The following is a 26,132-nucleotide window of genomic DNA, read 5'->3' as shown; positions in this document are numbered from 1 at the left end:
TCATGTTGAGGTCCCTCCTCCCCAGGACCTTGTCTCCCCCGCCTTACCGGCACTGCCTTCCATCCTGTGTCCCACCTGCTCCGTATGTCCAGTCGCAGCGCACCTGATGTTGCAAGTGCCTCGTCGTCATTTACAGATGGAATGTGCCTTCCCTAGGACTTCTGGTCCTCAACTGGAGCAAAACAGGAAGGAACCAGTAGATGTTTCCCAGCAGCAGTTTTGTTGCCAAGATAGGGAATTGTGTCCCCAAGTTCATATTAGATGGTATGGCATTAGGAATCCTCTGAGCAATCATGGATTAGGGAAAGGATCACCCCCTACCCCTCCATTGGGAATTTTTATAAACACAGTAGAATTTTCACTGACCACAAAGTGAAATCCAGGAATGCTCTTTCCTTAACTGACCTATCTGTACAGAAAGTGCCTCTTATGTACGATACAGAAAGTTGCCAACATTGTGTGCTTAAAAGATGAGCGTTCCGTAGCAGCTAACGCCATCCAGGCTTCCTGCTTCCCTGCTCACGTGACACTCACAGGGAAGCATGTTTGGGCAGAGCGTTTTTGTGGGAGATCCAATTTTTACTACACATATTCTGAAAATCTGTTTTTAATTCTAGTAAAAACATTCAAGAAATCAGGATTAAAATGGGATAACCACATCACAGGGTTGCCAAGAACAGAATTGACTAAAATCTGACAGGGGGTGCAGGGTATCTCTTTATAACTGTGCCCCCACCTGTTTATGGCAGCAGAGCCCCTCACAGCCTCTGCGGGCACCCCAGAATCACCACAGTGCAGGAGGCATGTCCTCCTGTCCTCCACCTCCAGGGCTGGGCTGTGGGCCTGTTTGCTGTGGTTTGGTTGTCTTATGGTTCTTCTCTTTGTCTGTCATGAAGGTGACAGCCTCTCTCTTAGGGACACCTTCTAAGACCAGCTCACTGCTCATTCTGACAGAAAATGAGAACGAAAAGAGGAAGTGGGTTGGGATTCTAGAAGGACTGCAGTCGATCCTTCACAAGAACCGCTTGAGGAACCAGGTGGTGCACATTCCACAAGAAGCTTACGACAGCACGCTGCCTCTCATCAAGGCCGTCCTGAGCGCCGCCGTCGTGGGTGCGTGCTCTCAACGCAGAGGGTGTCAGAGGGTGCCGTGTGCCTGTGGTGGCTGAACTGAACGCAGACCAAGGCCGCGGTGGTGGTGTCCCTTGACTTTAGTTCCTGCATCTGCCATGAGAAGCAAACGGTGTGTGCCGCCGGTACTGACGTCATGTTGTTCTTACTCCTCTGCCTTGACAGATGGGGACAGGATTGCAGTCGGCCTAGAAGAAGGGCTTTATGTCATAGAGTTGACCCGGGATGGTGAGTGCACAGGGGTGCGGGTTCATGAACCTCCCTGTTCACCCAGATGGGTGCAGGATGCATAGTAGGAGCCTGCCAGCCTGCAAGGGCTAGGACACAGTCGGTGATGTGTAAAGTATGTCAGTAAGGGGAAAGGCAAACAGCTGAGGAACATGATTTGCCCCAGATAAGGGGCAAACGTTCAGCATATGTGTGTGGGGTGGCCACGGTGCCTCCACACTGGGGCAGGGCCTTACTCACGGGCTCAACAGAGCACAGAGACCCGTACTGCGGGTGGGGATGCCACGCTGCCTACTGCGCTTGCTGATCCCGTCTCCAGGAGGGTTGAGTTAGGGAGTCAGGGGCCGGAAGAGCTTCCTAAAAGGAGGATTGTTTACATTCCTCAATGTCCTGGGGTCTTCCTGAAACTTCTCTTCCTTTGCTTCCAAGTTTGACATTTCATTCTCCCCAGCAAGAAAATGCAAAGAAGGAGCTGCTCCATGCTGGGCAGCTTTCCCTCTCTGAGCCCGGTGTGCATGCGTGTCCCTTCCAGGGGTGGCCACTGCCAGCCCACTCGGGGCCATTGGTCCCACAGGTTCCAGACCAAGGGCTTTGCTCAGAGAGTCCTTAATGCAGTTAGGGTATTGGGGATAATTGGGTTAATTTGGGGGCTCAGTGAGGTGGTCACATGCTTTCAGAGAGTTTATCTGAGGGTCCAGTGAGGTTGGAGCCAGGCCTTTGTTCCCCAAATGCAGCCTAGGGTTCTTGTTTTCAGGGATGAGCTGGAATGAGGTCCAGATCCACCCCCTGGGCCACAATGTGCTTGGCTTCTCCCAGCCGGGTGGCCCTGGTACCGCGGAGGCGGGGGCAGGAATGTGAGAATGGGGGCTTCTGAAGGAGGGCACTGCCCTGGTGTCTGCAGGACATGTTGGCAGGGGTGGAGGAGCGTTCTAGAGCCTGTTCGTGGGAAGGGAGCCGTTGGGGGAGATTCCTGGGACACTTGGGCAGATGCTTGTGAGCCGCTGTGAGATCCTGGTGTTCCATTTCTGCAGTGATTGTCCGTGTTGCTGACTACAAGAAAGTCTACCAGATTGAGCTTGCTCCCAAAGAGAAAGTCGCCGTCCTCCTCTGCGGCCGGAACCACCATGTCCATCTCTGTCCGTGGTCTGCCTTCGATGGGGCGGAAAGCAACGTTGACATCAAGCTTCCAGAAACAAAAGGCTGCCAGCTCATAGCGACTGCGACACTGAGGAAGAGCTCTTCCACCTGCCTGTTTGCGGCTGTGAAACGGCTGGTCCTCTGCTATGAGGTCCAGAGAACTAGGCCTTTCCACAGGAAGGTCAATGAAATCGTGGCCCCTGGCACTGTGCAGTGGATGGCCGCACTCAAGGACAAGCTCTGTGTTGGCTACCCTTCTGGGTTCTCTCTGCTGAGCCCCCAGGGGGACGGGCAGGCTCTAACCCTGGTAAATCCCAATGACCCCTCGCTTACGTTCCTCTCACAGCAGTCTTTTGATGCCCTTTGTGCTGTGGAGCTCAAAAGCGAGGAGTACCTGCTTTGCTTCAGCCACATGGGACTGTACGTGGACCCACAAGGTCGGAGGTCACGCATGCAGGAGCTCATGTGGCCTGCGGCGCCTGTTGCCTGTAGTATGTATATGTTTTTCTGTTGCCATATCCCTGTTGCTGCTCTTCACCTCGACAGTCAGCATGCGTTCTAGTTTGCTTTGGTTTGTCTCTCAGTTCCCATAGCAGAGCAGTTAGAGAGGCACCAGAGAGTTGGGCTTCGAGCATTTCTTGAAGAGGAGATGTGGTCCCAACACCACATCTCGGTCCAACCACAAGAAGGGGAGCTAAGGTGGGCTTCCCTCTCGCGCCAGCCTCCTGCCCGCGGTGCCTTTCTCTCCCAGAGCACAAGGGCTTTGCAGGGGCCCCTCACCTGAAGAACCCCAGTGGGCATAATTTATAAGCTCATACGGTAACCCAAACAAACTAAAGTAGGTTTTGGTAGCCAGAAAATTATGCTCCAGTGTGCAGGGTAAAGTTCCTGCTGGGACCAACCTTGTCCCTGGAAGTGCCAGGAGGTGTGTCCTTTTGTTCACCTAGTTTCAGTGGCTTTCTGTGGCACGGGGGTCCCCGGACAGGAGTCGTTAAGACCTGAGCCTGGAGCGTCAGGGCCCGGACTCGGCTCTGTGGGGGCGCTTCCCACCCAGCCTGCTGTCTGGTCGCTCTGAGCAGACTCTACACCTCAGAGTCCACCTGCTTGATGTATCTCGAGCCGGTGAGGTGGCAGGGCAGACAGAGCAGAGAGGAATTAGAAGGGTCATAGGGACATGCTGATTTTGAGCTGATGGGGGATGGGGACGGGGTGGCAGGTGGGGGTCATATTTTCCTTAATTACCTTAAAGGACCATGTTGTGGGTGCCTCGTTGCTGGCCACGCCGAGTTGGCAGAGTGTGTTGGGTCCAGGACGCAGGGCCTCACTGCACATTGCCTGGCTGGGTCAGCCTGCAGCAGAGGCAGGCGGTGGCGGCGGGCCAGGGCCTACTGCCGGGACGCTCCCTGACGTGCCTCTGCGCGCCCTATCCTCCGCACGGGCAGATGCCTGTCTGTCGGGCTCTTTTCCTCCTGAAACCTAGGTTTTTGAAAAGTTGATTGTGGAAAGGTCACTGAGCGTGATATTTCAGCATCCTGGCTGTGTGACTGGCATGGATACCTGATGCTCCCGTGTGTGCCCTTTCCAGTTCTCGCTCCACCTTCGTGGCCGTTTTGCTCCCTTGTGCACAGTACAGACACCAAATCAGCTTTAGAGCTGGCGAAAAATAAGTAACTAACGTTCAGGCTGCAGAACTAAAACTGTTGCCTCCTTGTCCCATGCCCGTGCTGAGCATTTGTGTGTGTTACCTGTCCCTGGTCACGGAGGGAGGCTGCTGTGCCAGGGACAGAGGGCTGTGCAGAGGACACGGCAGAGCCGGGCTCAACCACGGATCTGCCAGGCTCGCCAGCCCATCCTCTCGCCACTGGCACTGATGTTTTAGTTCACATTTTTCTTTAGACTGGACACTTCAGTTTATCACTTTATTAGCAAGCCACACACCCAGCTCTCTCCTTGGCTCCTTGCAAAGGAAGCCCCACATATTCCCAAGTAAGAGGAGCTGCCCCAGGAGCCTCTGAATGTCACTTGAGAAAGTTTTTCTGGTGTGTCACTTCTGTGATGGCCTGCTGGCTAGTTGCAGCATCTCGGCCACTTCCTAAACCCTGTTTTATTTTCTTTTTGGATTTAAAAGAGAAGGGCTGGCCACACAGCCCATTGGGAATTTGACAGCAACACGTCAAAAGTTCATCTTCGGTTAGTGACGCGTGACACGAAGTTTTAAGTGAACCCTGGATGGCAGAAGGACCCGGAGCAGAGACTGAGCCGTGCCATCTGCGTGGCTCTGCACGGCTGCAGGATGGCACTGGGGATGCCACAGTGCACCTCGAGCCTGCCTCGCCATCCCCAGCAGACCCTCTTCTGTGGCCTGCTTTCTTTCCCACAGTTCAGATAGTTTTACTGCAGTTCTAAAGGTGGGGACTGTACCCTGAAACTTCAAATGCCAGCTGGGCCGGCAGTCCTGGGTGTGTCCCATCACTCAGGACCAGGAGGAATGGCCCCGCTGCGGGGCTCATCGCAGGAAGCTGGTTACCATCCCAGGTGTGTTCAGACCACCGAAGGGCTGCCTGCAAACACCCCGAAGGACCGATTTCATAGAAAGCTGGTGGGTTCACCTAGTAGGTGGGGGTGTAGACAGGCAAGATTGTTGTCCCAGAGCTACACGGCAATTCTGTTTGGAGATTTAAAATACTGACTCAGGAACCTGACTTTCTGGTCAGGTTTTAAAGGAATTTGCCTCAAAACAACGCCCGGCCCTTACCTAAATTTCGGATGCATTGAGCCTGAGGCAGTTGTTTTTGCAGCAATTATATAAGAAAACTAAATGAAAAAGCTAACTTTTTAAACAGACCCTCCTTGGCATCTGTAGCGTGGTGTTTAAAATGCTGTTGAGTTAGAGGGGACAGTAAAGCATTTAAACGTGGTAGGTTTGAATGAAATTTAAAGCAAAGATTTCTTTCCTAGAGCACCAGTGTGAGAGTATCTCCCCCCCTTGAATGGTTGTAACCCCTAAGCTGAGGGTGCGTGGTCCCCCTTGCACTTTCTCACATTCCCAGGTATTGGGGCCTCACCACCACCCTCCAGGGTGGTCTGGGACGGGGGGCATCAGTCTCTCACCTGGCTTCGCTCCGTCTGCACTAGGTTGCAGCCCCTCTCACGTCACTGTGTACAGCGAGTATGGCGTGGACGTTTTTGACGTGCGCACCATGGAGTGGGTCCAGACCATCGGCCTGCGGAGGGTAAGGCCCCCAGGGTGATGTGGCTGGCCCCCTCCCACCCTGCCACCAGCCATGTGGCTACCCTCCTTCCCTCTCTGCTGTCCTACACAGATAAGACCGCTGAACTCTGAGGGCACCCTCAACCTCCTCAACTGCGAGCCTCCCCGCCTCATCTACTTCAAGAGCAAGTTCTCCGGTAAGACTTTCTCAGCAGGTGGCAGTGAAGGGGGGGAGGGGAGGCAGGGCCTGGGTGTCACCCAACACGAGGGCCACGTGAAACCACTGGCACCATTCTGCACGCCTACAGGAACGGTCCTCAATGTGCCCGACACGTCTGATAACAGCAAGAAGCAGATGCTTAGGACCAGAAGCAAGAGGCGCTTTGTCTTCAAGGTGCCAGAGGAGGAGAGGCTGCAGCAGCGGCGGTAAGAGTGAAATCCCTGGCCCGGCTTGGCCTCGCTCAGGAGGGATGTGTGAGAGCTGGAAAAATTTTGACATATTTGTGAATCTCAAAAATACTTTTCTTTCCCTCAGAGAGATGCTTAGAGACCCGGAACTGAGATCCAAAATGATATCCAACCCAACCAACTTCAACCACGTGGCCCACATGGGCCCAGGTGATGGGATGCAGGTGCTCATGGACTTGCCTCTGGTGAGCTCCTGGGACAAGACAGGGGAGGGCGGGTGGGGGCAGAGCTGAGCAGACCCGCAGCACCTGCTGCATGAGCCTGTCTCCGTGGCACCTCCTTCACCCGCGGCTCCTTACTGCCTTAGCGGGCCCCACAGCCACTCCCAGGGGCTCGGTATTTATTTGTGTATTTGTAAACACAAATACATTTGTGCATTTATACTTCTTTGGTGTATGTCACCATTTCAGGCTCTTAGTATTTTGTAAGGAAACTAGCTGTCAAAATACGAAATAGAATTTTATTTGGCCTAAAATTGTTAATTCCCAATTCTTAGCTCAAAATTGGCCTGGCTCACTGTCCAGGGAGCAAGGTTCCAGGCCCTTGGCTCTGTTCTGTGGCGCCCACTTTGCAGTTGGCCTACCTGCTGGGCTGGGACTCAACGTGGTTCTGCCCCGGGTCAGCCTGTATTCCCAGCCCGGGCACCCCGAGTGTGCTCACCACCCTTCTCTCCACCCAGAGCGCCGTGCCCCCCTCTCAGGAGGAAAGGCCTGGCCCTGCTCCCCCCAGTCTGTCCCGGCAGCCTGTGCCCAGGAACAAGCCCTACATCTCGTGGCCCTCATCAGGTACCAAGGATGTCCAGGGGTGGGGACCTGGCCTGCTGGGACTCTGGGATTCCAGTTCAGCTCTGGACTCTTTTCCCTAAGATTATGGCTGTTCTCATTCCATAGGTGGGCCAGAGCCTGGGGTGGCTGTGCCTCTGAGGAGTATGTCCGACCCCGACCAGGACTTTGACAAAGAGGTAAGACTTGCCTCCTTACAGGGACGCCACCTGAGTGTCTGCAGCTCTTCACGTGGAGGAGAATCAGTGGTGATGAAACAGCCACATGGGGCACAGCAGGCTCGGGAAAGGGGGAACTGGGGTGCAATTTCGCCACCACTGCAAAAAGAAGAGCAGCCTGGTGATGGGCGGGCCTGAGTGCTTATCACCACCGCTTCTGGGGTTCCCGACTCGTGACTTTGCGGGCTGTGCTGAAGGAGCAGTAGGATAGCATGGGCTCTGTGACCATGAGTCTGCTGGGAGAAAGGTGTGGATTCCCATTTCTGGGTAATGGCCTGAGCAGCAGGCTCTTCCATCAGACCTAGGCCTCTGCAGCCAGGCCTCTTTCTGGGCTTTGCTCCCGATTCCTGGGCCCCTCCAGGCACAGGTGGCTGCCCTGAGCAGGGATGGCGGGCACAAGACCCCTGGGTGTTGACGGGTGGGGGCCCCCCTGCTGTGTGACTGAGAAATGAAAGCCTTTCCAACAAAAGCCCAGCAAGCTTCTCTCTTCTAGACTTCTCCGTGTAGTTCTATATGTTCAGATGGCCTTGTGCATCTTGAAGAGCCTTCCACGTCAGTCTCTCTCCCCTGTTGCTCTGATGGCCGTTCAGGATCAGTGTGTGGGGCCAGTGTGGCTCGGGGGGTTCTTAGGGTGTTCCGGGCTCTGCCGTGGCGGGCAGCATCTTTGTGCACACTGAAGCACGCCTCTGCGAGACGGTAGTGAGGGCAGTGCAGGAGCCCGTGCTCACCAGTCTTCGTGCCCTCGGGGGCTTGCTCGCCTGCCCTGTTGTCCCTGGGACCCCGCCCGGGGCTAGGCCTGCATGCACATGTGTGGGGCTGAATGAATGGGAAACACAGAAGGTCTTCCCTCACGTGTTCCTGGCTCTCAGAGATCCATGCTCATTCCCAGCATGGGGCCGGCCATTTCTTCCTCCAGGGCCCGCTGCACACCCTCACCCTGCTCCGTGGTGCATAGGAGCTCTCTTCTCACTGTGAACACAATCCGTTGCAGGTGCTAATTCTCACGCAGTCCGGTCTTTCTCAGCTGAGTAAACGTTCTCTTATGGTCTCCTTGGGAGTTTGGCAGGGTTCATTGGTGTGTCGTTGTGCCATCATGACGTTGGTCAGTGAGAGAGTGTCCTGACCAAGTGTATGTTTGTAGGCAAGCACCTGAGTTTATTTCTTTTGGAAGTGGATGGCGCCCTGGCCCTGTGCCATTTATGTCTCTCCAACTTGAAATGTTGTCTTTATTATATATGTTCAACTCCTTTGTTCACCTGTTTCTACTTCTAGACAGCCCATCCACCAGTGGATGGATTCTTTTCCTTCGTCAGCATCCGTGCCGCCTGGGGCAGATTGGGCAAAGCATATCTCTTTGTTCTCTCTTTAATAACGGTTTCTTAGCTGTTTTTATTTTCTGTAATGAACTTTGTTTCTTTTAAGTATATTTATTAAATAACAGCTGCATCCAGTGTGGGACTCAAACCCATGACCCTGGGATCAAGAGTCACATGCTCATGCAACTAAGCTAGCCAGGTGCCCCTCTACAAATAAATTTTTAAACTGGCTTGTTGGCTTCACAGTAAAAAAGTAGAAATTGTGTTGAGCCTCTCATTGGGATTACATTAAGTTCACAGATTAATTTCAGGGATATCATCTTGACTTTTCCTTTATGGGAACATTGGGTGTCTCTCCAGTTGATGGTTTCCCTCCTACAGGGAGTGCATGTTTGTGGTAAGTTATTCTTAAGAATTTGAAGGGTTTTGTTGCCGTTGTGACTAGACTGTGATCTTTCATTACATCCCTGGGGGTCATTGCTGGTGTCTCTACAAGTGGGTGACTTTGGACTGTTCGGTGTCTAGCTACCTTGCTGAATTCTTTTTTTTTTTTTTTTTTAAGATTTATTTATTTATTTATGATAGAGGCAGAGACACAGGAGGAGGGAGAAGCAGGCTCCATGCCAGAAGCCTGACGCAGGACTCGATCCCAGGACTCCAGGATTGTGCCCTGGGCCAAAGGCAGGCGCCAAACCGCTGAGCCACCGAGGGATCCCCTACCTTGCTGAATTCTGATTGACACTCATATTTGGTTGATGGCCTTAGAGTTCTGTGTCTCTGAGCCTGGGAAGGGGTGGGGGTACGGGTGCAGAGGTGGGTGTTGCCTCGCTCAGCACACTGGCTGGGGCTCCTGAGAGCGGAGGTTTCGGTCACCAACGGCATGGGCTCTGTGTCCACCCAGCTCCACTAAGACTCACGCCACCTGTGCTTCCTGGCGAGCACCTCTCCCCTGGCTGGGAAGTGGTTTTCCCCTCCTTGTTCAGGAAGAGCTTTTTCAAGTAACGGAGTGATGGATGTTATGTTAATCAGATGCTTCCATCTACGGTTTCCACAGTGACCACCTTCGTGGGTTTTCTCCCCAGCCTCTTCATGTTGGAGTGGACGTCCTCAACCTCCTGAGAGTAAATCTCCCTCGGTTGTGATGTGCTATTTCACCACTTGAGCACACTGATAGATTCGGCTTGGGATGGTGGTGGTGATCGTGTGCTCTGTGCTCTGCGCGGCCACCTTTGTCCTCAGAGCTGGGCTAGCCTCAACTCTGAGGAGGTCTGCATCTTGTAGTAGCCGTGATATATCGATTTTCTTTCCTGGAAGGATTCATAGAATGCCCTTAGAACTGTCTAAGATTGATGGCTCCAGAGGCAGGTCTTGGTTTTTTCTCTTATTTTACTTTTTTCTCTTCAACCACACATTTTGAAAATCTCAAACCTCCAGAAAAGTTGCAAGAACACTGCATGAACATCCCATGTGAGCTTTACCTAACCTACTTCTCCCTGGTTTTGGGGGAAGACCCAGCAGAAAGGAATTTGCAACATCACAGCACCCTAATCCAGTTCTGTGTGCATCTCCTGAGGGCACAGGCACCTCTTCCCTGATCGCGGGGCTCCTGTCGCACTTTGATGTCCGCCCCAGGGACTGCTGGCTCTCAGGTCCCGGCTGTTCTTAAACCCAGAAGCCAGCTAGGGATCATGCATTGCGTTCCATAGTGCTGTCTCTAGACTTTTATCTTTCATGACATTGAGTTTGTTTAGGAAAAGTACCGTTCTCTTTCAGAATGTCCCTCGGTCAAGGCTTATCTGATATTTTGAATTGGAAAACACTGAAAGGTCCCCATAGCGCCCTCCCTGCCACCCACTTCTCCCCAGGGCCAGCAAATGAGTGCGTGTGAGCATGTGCATGTGCAGTAGGTAGGACAGACCAGGCCCCTTTTCCTGAGAGCAGGGACCCGGCCGTGGTCCACGGTGTGCGTGGGCTACTTCTCTCTGTGTCTCCACTCACCGCATCTCTTTAGTCCCCCTGACCCTGGAGCACGTCCTCCATCTTCATCCAACATTCCCTCGTCTCAGCCTGGAATACTGAGCAGAGGACACGGTGTCCTCGGGGGATTCCACAGAGTGCCTGTTTGTCTTGCACTGATCTTGTGTGTGCTCGCTCTGGATTTACGTAACTGGGGTTCACATCACATAAAGCAGCCATTCTAAAGTGAACAATTCAGAGTAGTGCAACCACGAGCTAAAGATGAAAGTAAATCCATCACCCCCCAGCCTCCACCACCACACCGCCCTCCCCAAGCATCTCCCACTCCCCTTTCCCCAGCCCATGGCAACCACAGATCTTTGCGCTGTCTCTGTGGACTTATCCGCCGTGGATGTCCGTGTGGACAGAAGCGTATACTACACGGACTTTTGTGTCTGGCCTGTTCTGTTCACTTAGCGTAAGGTCTTCAGGTGTCATCGGTGCTTCCTGTTTGTTGCCACACGTTCCCCTGTGTAGACGTACCGCATTTTGTGTGCGCATTAGCACCCTGGTGGACAAGGAGCTGTCTCTACCTCTGGCTGCCAGGGGTCGTGCTGATGTGAACATGTGTGTTCGGGCATTCGAGCAATCACCCGTCTTCACTTCCTGTGTGCCTCGCGGTGGAATATGTTTAACTTTTTGAGAAACCATCAAGTTGTTTTCCACGACATCTGTACCGTTTCCCACTCCCGCCAGCAAGGTGTGAAGGTGAAGCTTCTCTCCACATCCTTGTCAACACTTACTCTTACTTTCCCCTGTTGTTTTGTTTTGTTTTGACCCATCCTAGTGGGTGACATTACCATATGTCACTGTGGTTTCGATGTACATTTCTCTAATGACCGCTGATGCCAAGTATCGTTTTCATGTACTTGTTGGCTACGTCTGTACCTTTGGAGAAATGTCTAGTCTTTTGCCCGTTATTTTATTTTATTTTATTTTTTAAAATTTTTATTTATTTATGATAGTCACAGAGAGAGAGAGAGAGAGAGAGAGAGAGGCAGAGACACAGTCAGAGGGAGAAGCAGGCTCCATGCACCGGGAGCCCGATGTGGGATTCGATGCCGGGTCTCCAGGATCGCGCCCTGGGCCAAAGACAGGCGCCAGGGATCCCTGGGTGGCGCAGCGGTTTAGTGCCTGCCTTTGGCCCAGGGCAAGATCCTGGAGACCCGGGATCGAATCCCACGTCAGGCTCCCGGTGCATGGAGCCTGCTTCTCCCTCTGCCTGTGTCTCTGCCTCTGTCTCTCTCTCTCTCTGACTATCATAAATACATAAAAAAAAAAAAAAAAAAAAAAAAACCAAAGACAGGCGCCAAACCGCTGCGCCACCCAGGGATCCCCTGCCCGTTATTTTAAATTGAGTTGTCTGTTACTGGGTTGAAGAGTGTTATGTCATCTGGATACTTGACCCTTATGTGATGTGCAGATACTTTCTCCCGTGCTATGGGTTGTGTTTTCACATTCTTCTTCATGTCCTTTGATGCCTCTAATTTGGGTGATACCCAATTTTATTTCACACCCTCCTGCCTGTGCTTTTGAGGTCATATCTAAGAATTCATTGCTGAACCCAAACTCATGAAAATTTATCGTTTTCTTCTATGAATTTTATGGTTTTAGCCTTATATTTAGGTCATTGATCCACCTTGAGTTACTTTTCACATGTTGTAAGGGTGGATGTCTAGCACTCCTTTCCCTCGTTGGGTAGTCTTGGCAGCCGTGTCAAAGACCAGTGACCATGGTTGTGTAGATTTATTTCTAGACTCTCAGCTCTGTTCCACTGGTCTATGCTAATACCAGCCTCCCTGTTTGGAGTACTGTTGCGTACATTTTGAAGGAGTATGTTTGGGAAGTGTGATTCCTTCCAGTTTTTTCCGTAGTATTGTACTGACTACTCTGGGCCCTTTACAATTTTATATGAATTCAAGGACTGCTTTTTCCATTTCTGGAAGAAGAGAGCTCCAGGGGAATTTCGGCAGTGATGGCATGGAGTCTGTGGATTGCTTCAGGGGGAGCGTTGCCGTCCTGATCCGGGAAGCTGAGGTGTCGGTCCGCTTACTTAGGCCATCTTTAATTTCTGTCAGCAGTGCTCTGTAGTTCAGTGGACACATGCTTCAGCTCCTTGGTGACGTTTATTCCTGTGTTGAGCTCCAGCAGGGGTGAAAGCGGGCACCCTTGTTTGGGCCCCATCCTAGGGGGAAGGTTGTGACTGCACCGTTGAGGCTGAAGTGAGTTCTGGGTTTTCCGCAGACACACTTCATCACGTTAAGAGAGCTCATGAAAGGGGGCCATGAGGGACCTCAGACGGTCTGGTCTCTTCACTGCAGACTCGCTCGTTCCTCTTTGTAACTATAATTACTGAGTTATTTGTGGGTTCGGGGTTGGGCTTCAGTTTATGAGCTCTTCACCGGCGAGCTTCAGGAGCCTGTGGAATGCTTGTAGGGAGTGCTGTCGTGACAGGAAAGGAGACAGCAGCTGCCCAGGCTTTCCCCCGCAAATGCCCACGTCTCACGGCCTCCCCCCGGCCCGGGGCGACGGGTTCTTACGCTGTCCCCCTCCTCTGTGTTAACAGCCGGACTCGGATTCGACCAAACACTCGACTCCGTCGAACAGCTCCAACCCCAGTGGCCCCCCAAGCCCCAACTCGCCGCATAGGAGCCAGCTCCCCCTTGAAGGCCTGGAACAGCCAGCCTACGACGCCTGAAGCCGCCAGCCTCCCGCCTCACCGCTGTGGGGCCAGGGAGCCGGGGGTGGCCTCGATTGTCAGTGCCAAGACCGAGCTGACCCGCCAGTGTTGTCCAAGCAAATGTAGACTCAATTTGTAGATATGGAGATAAAGCAAATCTTTATTATAATAATGATCAGTTTTCTGCCGCATGGTCTGTGGTGGTAGGCCAGACCCACTCATCTGCACAGCTGTGGGACAGCACTGTTCCGTTTGCACATGAAGGACCAGCACATACCACCCCCCCTCCCGAAACGAGCTGCTGGGGCGCGTGGGGCCCTGCGGAGGCCGGTCTGCCCCGCGGAAACCCAGGAGGCCCGGTGCCGCTACAGAAGCAGACAGCTCGGACGCAGCCTCACGGACAAGCCTGTTCCCTGTTTCCTGAAACTGTTTCCTAGGACCTTAGAATAGTAGGAAGTTGTGTTTCAGTCCCAGTGTCACTAGAATTTTCAAGACAGGAAAGCGGAGGTTAGTTGGTGGCCTTTTATTCACGTAGCCATTACAGTCAGCTGCGGAAGACCCTCTGCCGACCGCGTAGCCATGGACGGAGGCCCCCGGTGAGCGACACCTGCCCTGGTCCCGTGTGTGCGTTAGGCCGTTCCCGGTCACAGCCATCAAGTGTCACCTGTATCTACTACTGTGAAGTCCACGCGCTCCCACAGCTTCTGCCTCACCGTGAAGGCGGGACGTGTCGAGCTGCAGCCGGGTCCCGAGGCCTGCCGGGCGGAGGCGGCCAGCGCCCCTGGAGCCCCGCTGCGAGCGCCGCCCCCGCCGCCCCGCCCCTGCATGGAGCCCTGTGATTAGTGCCCGAATGCATCATATAGACTCGCCCGACACACTCCTGCACATTGGCTCTGCCCGTGGATTTACTCTCCTCTCCTTGCTGCTGTGTGAGTAATCAGGTTTGGGGCCTGTCCCGGGAAAGGCTTAGGATTAACTGGCCGGCAAACACCACTTGTCTTCGGCCCCGGACAGGCTCTTCCCTGCCCTCCCGCTGGTCAACGTCGTTGGCGACGCTGTAGAAGACGTGCACTTACCTTGAGTCGGCACTGAGTGACGTGGGCACCGCGGTCTGCCTGTGCGTGTCACACACCCGGCACCTGCTGCCCTCCCGCCCCCCCGGGCCTTCTGCTGGGGCCGGCACCTGCTGGGGGTTCTGGTTTTTACTTTTTTAATGTAAGTCTGAGTCTTTGTAATTATTGAATCGTGAGAACATTTTTGAACAATTTACCTGCCAATAAAGCAGAAGACAGCAGTTTTAAAGTTCTCAGTGGTTCGTCTGAATGTGATGACTTGTCACCCTACATGTGTCTGGGTCTCCCGATAGCACTGGTGCTGGAAACCCCTCCCCAAAAGGCAATGAGGAAGATGCTGTACCGGCTGCAGCTGCTCTTTGTCATTTGCTCACGGATGGGGAGGGGGTTCCTTCACATGGCAGGAGCTGGTTCCCAGAGTAGGATTCTGCCCCCCCCCCCAGGCTACAATGGGGATCCGCCTGGGGGTTCACCCTGACATGGTAGGCAGAGGTGGGCTTGGGCCATTGGGTGGAGAGAGGGGCCGGCCGGCCACGGGCTCCTGCCAGGCCTCCGCCAGCCAGCCACAGCAGGAGGCTTAGGGTTCCAACCTGAGAGGAGTAGGAGCCTCTAGGGCCACGGGCAGGGCCGGGCAGTGGGCACCCAGGAGACCCCCCCCCCCCGCAGGGCGGAGCAAGAGCCCCACCCCCACCCCCCCAGAGAAGCTGTGACCGGAGAGGCTCCCAGCCAGAGGACCGCCTGGAGCAGCAGGGGAGGCCACGGTGGGGCGGGCCAGAGTCTCCAGGAGCAGGGGTGGGGGGGGACGACACTGCGCTGGGGGCCCTGGGGGGCAGCTGTATTCACCCTGCGATGACCCTCCCTCCCTCAGGCAAGTTCCTGGTGGAACAAGGGCAATGGTGTGAAGATGCGGTAGGGCCTGGAGAGCAGCCAGCCCAGCACTGGGCAGGGATGCCCCGCGGCCCCGCTCCTGGTGCACATCCCACACCCCATCTGCTCCCCTTGCCTTGACAAGTCACACCACCCCCGGCATGGGGGACAGATGGCACTCCTCCCACCTGCTGAAAGGGGACCGGGGTGTCGGCAGCAGTGACCACGCAGGGCACGGCTGGAGCCCTTCAGAACCCAAGTTCAGTCGCATCAGCTGGGAAAACCCATAAAGGAGCACGGCCCGTGCCCAGTGAGCGGCTGGCTGGGGCGCGGAGCTGGGATCTGGGCCGGGCTGTCGAACCCGGTGCCTGTCGGTGCCTGTCGCTAGGCTGAACGACAGACGCGCGGGTGTCGGCTGTCCTAAAGTGGAAGAGCTGTCGTAGCAGAAGCGTGGCGTTCACAGCGGGACGCTGCACGGCACCACCAGCGTGACCCCGCCACACACCACGGTGGGCATCGCCGACGGGACGCCAGCCGGCAGGAGCCCAGCTCCTGGTGCCGGGAACTGGAAAGCCACCAAACACATCCACCCGGCAGGAGCCCCCGGAGGACTGACCCCGGGGCGCCGGCGACGCCTCCAGGCCCGGGTGCACCTGACGCAGCAGGATCGCTCCGACGGTTCAGCAGAGCACCCGCCCGTTCGCGTCACGCAGCCGTGTGAGCCTCCTCGCTGCTGCCCGCTCCCCAACCAGAGCCCCCGCAGAAGGGGCCCGGGCCCGCCGTGGTGGACAGCAGACACCCTCCCGCCTGACACCCGTGGGCACGGAGCTCCACCCCCGGGCGTGGGCCCCACCCTGGCCCTCAGCACAGCAGCCGGGCCCACCAGCAGGAGCCCCCACCCCCCACCCCGCCTCCCAGCCCAGGGGGAAGGGGGAGAAGCCTGTGCTAGACCAGCAGCAGGTCCACGAGGAGTTTCTTCTGTCTGGCCTGGAAGCAGCCGAGAGAAGCCAGCCCCGCCCCGAATTCTCCCTTTCCCAGCAAGGACTTTTATCCACAACCGCCCCTCCCAGCTCCCCCCTTCCCCTTGTCCTCCTCTTCCTCTCCCTGGGTCTCCAGGCTGCCCTGCCTGTGGTTCCGCCGCAGCCCGCATATCCTGCAGCAGTGTCATTCCTCTGCATTCCAGAATAATCCTGTTCCTCTGGGGAAGGGACTGGCTGTTCTACTGGCTGCTGGGGGTGCTGGACAGCCAGCCTCACCCGCCGCCTCGCTCCCCTGCTCCAGGGGCAGCCTTCCCCACATTCTGGGTGCAGCTCTGCAGACTGCAATTTTCGGGTAGTGCCTGGAGCTGCCCTTTGCTGGTGGCCAGAGGGCAGGATTCTGAGGAGCACGCTCACCAGTGGGCAGCCTGACGGGCACACTGGCCGGCTCCCCACGCTCAAGCCCAGGCACAGGAGGGCCACTGGGGGCAACGGACTCCGGGTGCAGGAAACGCTTTATTGGGCAAAGCCACCCTATCCTTGGGCTGGGGGGACAAGGCGTGCGTGGCAGGGGGCGGGGACCTCGCAAGGCCGGGGCCATCTCGCGGGGGCGGCGGCGGGCGCAGGTAGGGGCTGGCCAGCCCCGCGGTTGCTCAGGCCTCGGCCTCGGCGAACAGCGGGTTAACGAAGTAGCTGCGGCTGGTGCTGCTGCTTCCCGCCTGCTGCGCTGGGGGAGGCTGCGGGGTGCGTGGAACCTAGGGGCGGGGGCGCGGAGTCAAGGGGCGTCGGCGGCCGCAGGCCGGGAGGGCAGGTCCCCCGCGCGCCCCCTCACCGGCCCCACGGAGCCCGCCACGTCGAACACCGGGTTGGAGAAGCCCAGGGGCGCCTCGACGGGCGTGGCCACCAATCGCTCGCGCTTAGTCCACCTGGGGAACAAGGACGCCCGTGAGCCCCCACGCGGCCCCGCCCCCGCCCCCGCCCCCGCCCCCGCCCCGCGGACCTGAGCCTCGGAGCGCGGCGCAGCAGCAGCAGGCCCGCCGCCAGCGCCAGCAGCAGCAGCAGCAGCCCGGCCGCCACGCCGCCCGCCAGCCCCGCGCGCGAACCCGAGCCGAGCGGCCCCGCCGCCGAGCCGTCCCCGACGGGCGCGCCCGACTCCCGGGCTGTCGCCGACAGGACCCCGAGGGCTTCGCCTGCAACGGAGGGGCGGGCTCAGGCTCCCGCACGCGGGGCCGGGCCGGCCGGGGAGGGGGCACCCGCGGTTACCGTGCTCCGCGACGTCCGCCAGGAGGGCCCGGGCCAGCCGCCCCGCGCCGCCCGGCTGGGGCCCGGTCTCCGCCAGCACCACCTGAACCTCCGTGTGCGGCCCCGGCCGCCGCCGCACCTTGGACACGGCCGCCTGCAGCCCCGGGTACTGGGGCTGGGGAGGGAGACGGGGTCGTCCCGGGACCTGGCCCTCGGCCGGCGGGCGGGTGACGGGAGGTGCGCGGTCAGTGACTGCGTGGGGGGGCAGTGGGGTCCCGGGCGCCGCCGCGGAAGAGGCGGGCCCCGCGGGGGGGGGCAGGGCGGGGGCGGGGACGCGGCCCCGTTACCAGGAAGGCTCGCAGCAGCCGCGCCCGGTACCGCTCGATGTCAAAGGTGGGGCCGTGGGTCAGCGACACGATGGCTCCTGCGACAGACGGGAAGGGGTCGGCGCCGCGAGCCCAGGGCCGTCAGGGAAACTGAGGCTGGGGGCGAGCCAGGGCAGCTCTCCGGGCCGGGAGGGGGCGCTCACCGCAGAGGTCGCAGCACTGCCCCTCGGGCCGGAGGGCGTCGGGGCAGGCGGCCGGCGGGCAGCGACCGCCCAGGGGCTGGAGCAGGGCCGCGCAGATCCAGGGCTGCACCTGCGGAGGAAGCGGGGTGAGCGCGGACAGTGGGGGCAGGCGCCCCGCCCCCCCCGCCCCCCCCGCCCCCTCCGCCCCCCCGCCGGCCGCCCTCACCTCCGCGTCGCCGCAGACGCAGCCCGACGGGTCGGCGCAGGCCCCGGGGCCCACGCGCAGAGCGCCCGGCCCGTGGAAGCGCAGGCGGCCGGCGCGGGACGCCAGGAAGGCAGCCAGGTCCTCGTCGCGCGTGAACGTCTGCGGGGGGAGGGGGGGCACGAGCGGCGCCGCCCGAGGAGGGGACAGCCCCTGAGCGCCCGGCAGCCGCGCGTGGGCAGGTCGGGGAGGGGGCCCGAGCGCCGCTCACCTGGCCCAGAACCTGGACGCTGCGGACGCGCGCGGGGCGGGCGCCGGGCCCGAGCCCCACTCGGAAGGAGGCGTCGGGCGGGAAGACGACGTCGTCGTGGCGGCAGGGCACGCGCTCGGCGTCCACGGAGAAGAGGCCGCGCGCCGCGTCCCCGGAGCGCCACAGGCGCGGGTCGTGCCACGAGAAGCGGTCGGGGTCGAGGAAGAGCGCGGGGGCGCCTGCGGGGGCGCGCGTCCCTGAGCTCCGCCCCCGGGCCCGGGCCCCGCCCCCGCTCAGGCCCCGCCCCCCGCTCAGGCCCCGCCCCGCCCGCCCAGGCCCCGCCCCCTCCGGCCCGGGCCCCGCCTCCCGCCCCGCCCCGCCCCGCCCCGCCCCTCACCTGCGCCGCAGTCCGGGTCCCTGCCGGCGTCCGCGGCCCCGAAGCCGGCTCCCGAGGCCAGGACGAACTCCCCGTCCCGCGGCAGGAGCTGCGGGCAGCACAGGCACACGGTGGCCCGGGTGCCCCACGGTCCCGCCCCCGCCGCCGCGTTCCCGCGGACCGGGCAGGTGAGGTCAGGGGCCCTGGCCGAGGGTCAGAGAAGCCGAGGGAGCAGGACTGCAGGCCCGGGAGCAGGACCTGAGCGCCGAGCGCGCGCTGCCCTCTGCCTGCCGTCCCCGCCGAGCCCCCGGACCGACCTCCTCCTTATGACCCTCAGAGCTGGGTTTGGAGGGGAGGGCTGGGCGGGGGTGGAGGGGGGCTGTGCAGTGCGGGGACCCTGAGGGGCTCGGGTCGTCACGGGCAGTCCACCCAGGCCCCAGCCTCGAGGCCCATCGTGCTGGTCCCGCACCTGAGCACCGGCCCTGACCACGGGGCCTACGGGGGGACACGAGGTCACAGGCCAACCACCTCCACACCTGAGGGTGCGGCACTGACAGGTGCGGGAGTGAGCCCCGGAGACCCGCGGCCTCGGAACAGGGGAGGAGGTCGCAGTGCACAGTCTGAACAAGAACGTGTTTTTGGAAAGAACCAGAAGGGGTTGAAGCACCATACTGTACCCTGTGTTAACTATGCTGAGATTAAAATTAAAACTAATTTTTAAGAAAAGAACCAAAGGGGGAATATTAATAAATTACAGAACACAGAATAATGGAAAGGAAGAGCACACTAGGTGAGATAAGCAGAGGGGCTGGGCCCGCTGGAGAAGACCCCGCGAAGGGGCTGTCCTGCCGAGGGACCCAGCGGGCGGAGCCGGGAACGGTGGAACCTCCAGGAGGACAGGGAGGACTGACCCCACAGCAACAAAATACAGATACAAAGGCGGTGGGGGCGGGGTGATGTTTGAAGAACCAAGGATGAATTTTCCAGATTCGTACAAGATGGAAAGGCATCACGGAGTGAGGAATGGGAACAAGCAAAGTCCTACCCAGACACAGGTCAGTGTGTTTAGGAATGTCATCGACACAGAGAACATTCTGAAAGCTTCAGAGAGCGGCGCCTGGCTGGCTCAGCTGGTTAAGCATTAGTCTTCGGATCAGGTCAGGATCTCAGGGTCCTGGGATCCAGCCCTGCATTGGACTCCCTGCTAGCATTTCCCCCCGGCTTGTTCTCTCTCTCAAAAATAAATAAATAAAATACTTTTAAAAATAAACAAAAAATAAAAGCTTCGGAGAAAAAGAACAGATCACTCATGCACTCTGTAAAATAAATAAGTCAGTCCTTAAAAAATACATATTAGTTGACTAGAGCCGGTAGTGTTTATTTATTTATTATTTATTTATTTAGGAGAGAGAGAGACTCTCAAGCAGATTGCACTGAGTGCAGAGCCTGACCTGGGGCTTAAACTCGTGACCCTGAGATCAGGCCTGAGCCAAAGCCAACAGTGGTTTAACTGACTGCGCCACCCAGACTCCCTCAGTAGTTTCTTTTAAAAATACATGGTGATCATGGGGCTCCTTCCCAGGACTGCCCCCGTCCCCCCTTCCCCGCGGTGTGTGCAATGGTAGCCCAGCAGATGGCATCGAGGAGTCTTGGCCCAACAAAATCAGGGTATTAGGACAGAGGAAGTCAGGTGTCTTGCAGAAGGGTCAAGCTCTGACCTGCACTCACAGGAAGGTGCCAGATGCACATCAGTCTTGTAATGACACTTCAACCTCAGACAACCTCATTAACTGGCTAAAAGGAGGGAGGGGGCAATAGTATCTCACCCGATGTAAAACAACAACAACAAAATACCAGAGAAGTCCAACAAACCTATTTATGATTTTTTTAAGAAGCTGCTAGCAAGCTAGTAAGAGAATTTCCACAATTTAATAAAGGTTCTGTACCAAACCCTACAGCAAGCATTACACTCGATGGACAAACACGACATGCCTTGTCTTTCACATTGGAACAAGACACTAACTAGGGGTAGGGGGTCCTGGACAATGTTTTGTCTTTTTTTTTTTTTTTTAGGGAAATTTATTTACTTATATTATAGACAGTGAGGTGGGAGGGGCAGAGGGAGAAGGAGAGAGAATCTCAAGCCGACTCCCCACTGAGCATGGAGCCCGACAAGGGGCTCGATCCCAGGACCCTGAGATCATGACCTGAGCCGAACCCAAGAATCCACACTTCACCAGCTGAGCCACCCAGGCGCCCCTTGCACAATGTCATTTGGAAACAAAAAGAAATAAAAGGAGTTAGGACTGGAAGGAAAGAGGAACAACTATTGCCATTTATTTAAAAGAATAATCAACTAGACTATGTAAAATTTTTAAAATAGAGTCCTGTCCACAATAGAAACCACACTACAAAGCGTTTCTGAGTGAACCGATGCTATACAAGACCCTGTGGGGACTACGCGAAAACTAGTGAGTTTTAGGGTGGATGAGAGGGAACATCGTAACACTCAGGAGCAGCTCATGCCTGATGGTGTAAGAAAACTTCCAGGGTTTTGTCATGGATGTTGTCACCTGGTAAACCTGCCCCTACAGGTTCTCTGTAACCATCGGACCCACAGAGAAGCAACTGGCCTTGGAGCCGAAGAGGGGAGGGAGGGGACAGCTGCCCCAGGTGCGAATCAAGACAACCCAGGAGCCAAGCAGGAGCGGCACACAGAGCAGAGGGGAGCAGAGCGGGAGCTCTGGGGGAGGCCCCTGCATGCAGGTCACCTGGGGAACGGTGGCAGCAGCGCCACAAAGCCGGGGCGGGGGGCGGGGGGCAAGGCTGGTGGCTTGGAGCAAGACGTCAGAAATTGGACTTGCTCTTCAGGGGGGGAAAGTAAAGCTGGTCCCGAACCTAGCTAGTGCCCCTGGTGGCCAAAGTGTCACTAGGGCTGTGGCTCAGCAGCGGGGAAGGTCCTCGGCACCGCCAGCACCAGGATAAGGCCGCAGAGTTGGCACCACGGGGCCTCCGTTCTGCAAAGGGCACCACAGGCGAGACACGTGCAGGGTCCCCAAGCAACGAGGGCTTGATGGACAGAAGACGTGAGATTCCTCCGGCCCAGAAAATGGGGTGACTAGAAATGGGAAGCGGGGAGGGGGCTCCGGAAGGGGAATATCCCGGGGAGGGAAGCTCCAAGCCTGGGGTGCACAGACTGAAATGCTGCTGTGGCTGCACCTGTTCCTAGGGCTGCACCTGCACCCTGGCAGCCAGGTCCTGCTGAGCACTGGGGGGAGCGGGGAGGGGGCTGGGGGGCAGGGGACCCCTGTGCACCGGGGGTGGGAGGCTGTCGGGGCAGCTCTCCGTGCGTTGAACCTGTGCCTGGGCCCTGGACAGTTCCCACCTGGGTCTTCCCACGGAGGCGGGGGGGGGGGGGGGGGGAGGGGGGGAGGGGGGAGCCCCCCTCCCTGGTGCAGGAGAAGGAGAGGCTGCGGAGGTGAGGGGGTACCTCTCGGGCCCCCAGGAGAGGCGGAGGAATTCCCATTTGGGCAGCTGGGGATGGAAAGAGGGGCCAGATGGGGGGACCTGTCAGGCGATGAATGGATGAATGTCTGAGATCCTCAAGCTCTATCAAAGGTCCTCATTAAAGTCAGTTGGCAGAGAAGGCCCCCAGGCCCCCACCCCTGACTAACTCCCCCCACCGAGGGTCCCCCTTATTCTGGATGCCCCCCTCTACTTGCTCTGGGCTGCTGCCTGCCTGGTTGGCACAGTTGCACCAGCTGGGGAACGGGCGCGGGGTCCAGCCGCCCCCACCCATGCCCCTGCTTCCTCCTTCACCCCACTGCTGACCCCTTCCGTACCCTAGTCTTCCGGTGGGACAGATGTGAAAGGGCATCCAGACTCTGGATGTGCCGGGACCAGGAACCCCCAGCCTCTGCCCGATGCCCGCCCCCCCAGGCAGGGAGGGACGGCTCTGGCTCACAGGTAGGAGTAGGTGTCCCCTTGCCCTGATGTGCCCTCCCCCACAAGTGGCTGGGTCCCACAGTTAATGTCTCTTGTGGAAACCATCGATTAAGCAAGACCTTCAGGGAGAGGAAATAAGGCCTGACGTCCCCAGATCTGGGCAAGAGATTGGGTGGGGCCGTGGCCACCAGATGTCCCCCTCCAACTCGCCCACCCACCCGGTGGCCTCTACATGAGGACCCCAACCCTGGCACCCACACCCAGAGGTGCCCCCCCAACTCCACCTTTGCTCGGAGCCAGCAACCCTCACATCAGTCACCTTGCTGGCAGGTCCCCAGTTGATAGGACAGTGACCCAACCCAGAGAGCAGCGGATGTGTGGAGGCGCTTAACCAGGAGTGACCTGGGGCCCCCAGGGTCCTGGGAAATGACACTTCAAATCAGGGAACAGTGACCCTTTTCTGTAAAGGGCTGGACAGTAGATACGCTGAGTGTTGAGGGCCCCCGGGGCTCCCGCATGGCCCCTGCCTCTGCCCAGTAAATGACGGCGGCGGGGGACACCCCGATGAGGCTTTATTCAGGGGCCTGAAGCTGGGGTTCTGTTTCACGAGCCACAAAAGTGTTCATTTTTTGGCTTTTCCCCCCACCATTTAAAAATTTCAAAACCACTCTTAGCTCCAGCCTCGCAGCCGCATTTGGCCAGTAATGGGGGGGCTGCTGACCCCGCCTTTACCAGCCAGGGTCTGGCCCTAAACACACCCCGAAAACTCCAGGCAAGTGCAGGACGCGCCACCTCCCGAATTTACCGCCACGGAACCCTTTCACCCTCCCAAGGCCCCCACTCTCTGCAACACTATGTCCTGGGCCGCAGTTTGGGAGAAAGACCCCCGAATTTCTGATGGGGGTTTTAGGTAAGGGGACAGGGAGAGGCTTTGGGGACCGGGGGGTGTTTGCTGGAGCGAAGCGAAGAGAGGACACGGGGTGGGGGGTGGAGGCCGCAGGCGGAGGGCAGGGCCGTGCGCCCTGCGAGCCCTTTCCAGCCCCCCCCCCGCCCCCATACCCTTTCCCCAGCCTCCCAGGAGCCCGCCCCAGGCCCAGAGGGGGTTCCGGGGGGCCACCCCCCGCAGCCCCGCCTCACCATGTCCGAGAAGCCGTGGCTGGCCCGCACCACCACCGACACCGCCTGCAGGAAGGAGCGGGTTGGCCGGGCCCCCCCGAGCCCCCCAGCCTCCCCCGGAGCCCCCCCAGTCCGCCTCCCGAGCCCGCGGGGGGCACCTTGTCCGCGGGGAACTGGACCACGGCGCCCGCGCACGGCGTCCGGTTCTGGCTCCAGTTGGCGGCGGCCTCGAAGTCCGTGGTGGGGACCCAGAGCTTGTAGGCGGCCCGGGCCAGCGCTGGGGAGGGCACGACTGAGTGCTCCCCGCCGCCCCCCACCCCCCGGAAGGAAGGCGGCCGCAGCCGGGGGCCCAGAGCCCGCGGGAGCCCCGCCGCGGGGCCGCGAACTCCTACGAGGTCTGCGGAGCCCGCCCCCCCGTGCCCCCTCCAGGCCGCCCGCCAAGATCGCTCGTCGCCTCGCCCCGGGCTTGCGGGCCGCTGGAGCAGAGGGAGCAGAGGGCCCGGCGGGGCAAGGCCGCGACAACCGAGGGACCGACGGCACAAGGGGGTCGCGGGGCGGGGGCGCGGGAGGGCGGCCCCTGGGGACTCGTGTCCGCGGGACCGCGGGGGCTCGGGGGCGGGGCGGGGGCGGGGCTGCAGTTTCCAAGCTCCCGGGCCCGGGGGACCGCGCCGGCCGGGCGCCAAGGCGGAGGGGAAACTGAGTCAGGCTGCGGCCGCGCCCCGCAGGGAGCGGGAACTGGGGGCGGTGCGCGGCTCGCAGGCCCCCCCGGCGCCCGAGGGGTCCGGGCCCCAAGGCGGGGAGCCTCCGAAGCCCCCGCCGCGCCCCGGGGCCCCCTTACCGCACAGCTGCAGCCACAGCAGGGCCCGGCCCAGCGCGCCCATCCCGCCGCGCGCCCGTCGCCGCCACCGGGACTTTGCCCCGCGGGGCCCACCTGACCGGGCGGGGCGGGGCGGGGCGGGGCGGGGCGGGGCGTTACCACCTCCCCGGGCCCCGGGGCGCCGCGGCGGCTCCTGCCCCCACACTCAGCCCTGGGGCCCGCCCACCCGCTCCAAGGCGGGGCGAGCTGGGGGCGGGAGGGACCCCCTGGGCTCCCTGCTCCCGTGCCCTGTGCCCGGGGGCTGCACCTGCTCTGCCCCCCCTGGGCTGGGGGCCTTCCTTCCAAGCCCCCCTCACCCCCCCCGCCTGGATGCCCTGCGGGCGCCGGCAGTGGGCCTGTGGCGGTGGGGGGCGGAGGGGGCGAGGCCCCCCGGGCTGCACACGGACCTGGTGGCGGAGCACGAGTGGGTGTTGGGGGGCCCCGCGAAGTGATGGGGGCGGCCACGGGGGCGGGGGCGGGTCGAGGAGACCCCGCGGTGCAAGAGGCCGGGTGGCTGGTGCTTGGGTGGGGAAGAATGATGGAAAGCGCGGGGGCGGGGGGGGGGGGGAATAACCCGGTGCTTGGAAAAACGGGTGGTTGGTGGGTGAGAGACTGTAGCCGCCGGAGTTTGTCGGGACGATGGTGGCTGACGGCGGCTGGCGTGGGACTGAGGGTGGCCGAGGGCCAACAGGCCGGGCTGAGCCGCAGGAGGGGGTGGCTGCGGCGGGTGTCGCGGGGATGGGCTGGGGGGAGGGGACGGCGGAGGGGTGGGCCTGGTGGACACACTGGTCACTAAGTAACCGATGATGGACAGCGCCTTACAGGAGGGACAGGTGGGAACCGATTACCAGGGGACAGGGGGCCCGAGCATGACAGGAGTGGGCAGATGGCACCTTCCTGGTTATGGCTGATGGCACGGGAGGAGTGGTGGGCGGGCCACTGGGTCCAGGACAGCTGCTGAGGGGAGCGTGACAAGGGGGGGAAACGGGGTGGGGGGGTGGAGAGCAGGGGATGGACATGGGGGTGGAGATGAGGACTGGGGTCGCCCCCCCAGGGCATGACCGCCTGCAGCTCCCTCCTGCCCCTGCAGGCCCCGGAACTCCGCCCGCCACCCTACTGGTCTCGGTGACCCGGTATTTCATCCGAGGGGGATGGCACCCGCCCCTGGGGGCCCTCTGGCCTCTTCACCCGGCTTGTGCCACCGTCGTCCCGGTGGGATCCGGGCACCCGCTCTCCGGGGTGCAGTGGTGCCGCCCCGCCCAGCCTGCGATGGGGAGGGGGTCTCCCTGGCCCTGGAGCTCAGCCTTGCCGGCCTGCTGGGCTGAGAAAAGCTCCCTGGACCAGGAACAGGGGCGACATGGGGGTCACATCTGTTTTGTCCCCTTGTCTTGCTTCTTGCTGGGAAGTAGGCAGTTCTGGGGCCCGGGCCTCTCGGGACCCCACCAGGGGCTCTGGCTCTGCTCCCCTCCCCTCCTCCACCCCCCGCTGCGGCTCTCCAGGCGGAGACCTTCTCCAGGCTCAGTGACCTTCACC

At 59.5% G+C, this 26,132-nt stretch overlaps 2 protein-coding genes across 4 annotated transcripts in view; one reads left to right on the top strand and one right to left on the bottom strand.

Moving 5' to 3' along the window:
• CDC42BPB (CDC42 binding protein kinase beta) overlaps window positions 1-14,492 on the top strand; it is a 105,746-nt gene extending 91,254 nt beyond the window's left edge. For 2 of the 3 annotated variants that reach the window (XM_072840029.1, XM_072840030.1), the window contains 10 exons: window positions 897-1,113; window positions 1,297-1,359; window positions 2,391-2,987; window positions 5,632-5,729; window positions 5,820-5,904; window positions 6,016-6,133; window positions 6,243-6,360; window positions 6,855-6,960; window positions 7,066-7,136; window positions 13,074-14,492. In XM_072840029.1, coding sequence (XP_072696130.1) covers window positions 897-1,113; window positions 1,297-1,359; window positions 2,391-2,987; window positions 5,632-5,729; window positions 5,820-5,904; window positions 6,016-6,133; window positions 6,243-6,360; window positions 6,855-6,960; window positions 7,066-7,136; window positions 13,074-13,205 — 1,605 coding nt within the window. In that variant the 3' untranslated portion in view covers window positions 13,206-14,492. Of the gene's footprint in view, window positions 1-896; window positions 1,114-1,296; window positions 1,360-2,390; window positions 2,988-5,631; window positions 5,730-5,819; window positions 5,905-6,015; window positions 6,134-6,242; window positions 6,361-6,854; window positions 6,961-7,065; window positions 7,137-13,073 lie in introns of those variants that run through there. The other variant, XR_012037266.1, reaches the window with a different exon arrangement.
• Window positions 14,493-16,601: 2,109 nt separating this feature from the next.
• AMN (amnion associated transmembrane protein) lies at window positions 16,602-24,675 on the bottom strand. The gene is made up of 12 exons (XM_072840031.1): window positions 24,582-24,675; window positions 23,902-24,020; window positions 23,765-23,809; window positions 18,704-18,791; window positions 18,328-18,545; window positions 18,081-18,218; window positions 17,876-17,984; window positions 17,694-17,770; window positions 17,368-17,521; window positions 17,105-17,294; window positions 16,937-17,030; window positions 16,602-16,859 (listed from the first exon to the last, which is right to left on the bottom strand). The coding sequence occupies exons 1-12, from the start codon at window positions 24,622-24,624 to the stop codon at window positions 16,758-16,760; spliced, it is 1,377 nt and encodes a 458-aa protein (XP_072696132.1). The 5' UTR covers window positions 24,625-24,675; the 3' UTR covers window positions 16,602-16,757.
• Between the last annotated feature and the right edge of the window lie 1,457 nt (window positions 24,676-26,132).

The sequence above is a fragment of the Canis lupus genome, chromosome 9 (genome assembly GCF_048164855.1).
Source record: "Canis lupus baileyi chromosome 9, mCanLup2.hap1, whole genome shotgun sequence".
In the NCBI taxonomy this organism is placed as follows: Eukaryota; Metazoa; Chordata; class Mammalia; order Carnivora; family Canidae; genus Canis; species Canis lupus.
The sequence above is the reverse complement of the archived record's forward strand: the minus strand, read 5'-3'. Positions and strand labels throughout refer to the sequence as shown.

Excerpts from the sequence above, each read along its gene's own strand:
- AMN (XM_072840031.1), bottom strand. The coding sequence starts at position 24,624 with ATGGGCGCGCTGGGCCGGGCCCTGCTGTGGCTGCAGCTGTGCG. Across the intron at positions 23,810-23,901 it reads TCCAGTTCCCCGCGGACAAG|GCGGTGTCGGTGGTGGTGCG; the intron begins GTGCCCCCCGCG and ends TCCTTCCTGCAG. Across the intron at positions 17,985-18,080 it reads GCGTCTGCGGCGACGCGGAG|GTGCAGCCCTGGATCTGCGC; the intron begins GTGAGGGCGGCC and ends CTTCCTCCGCAG.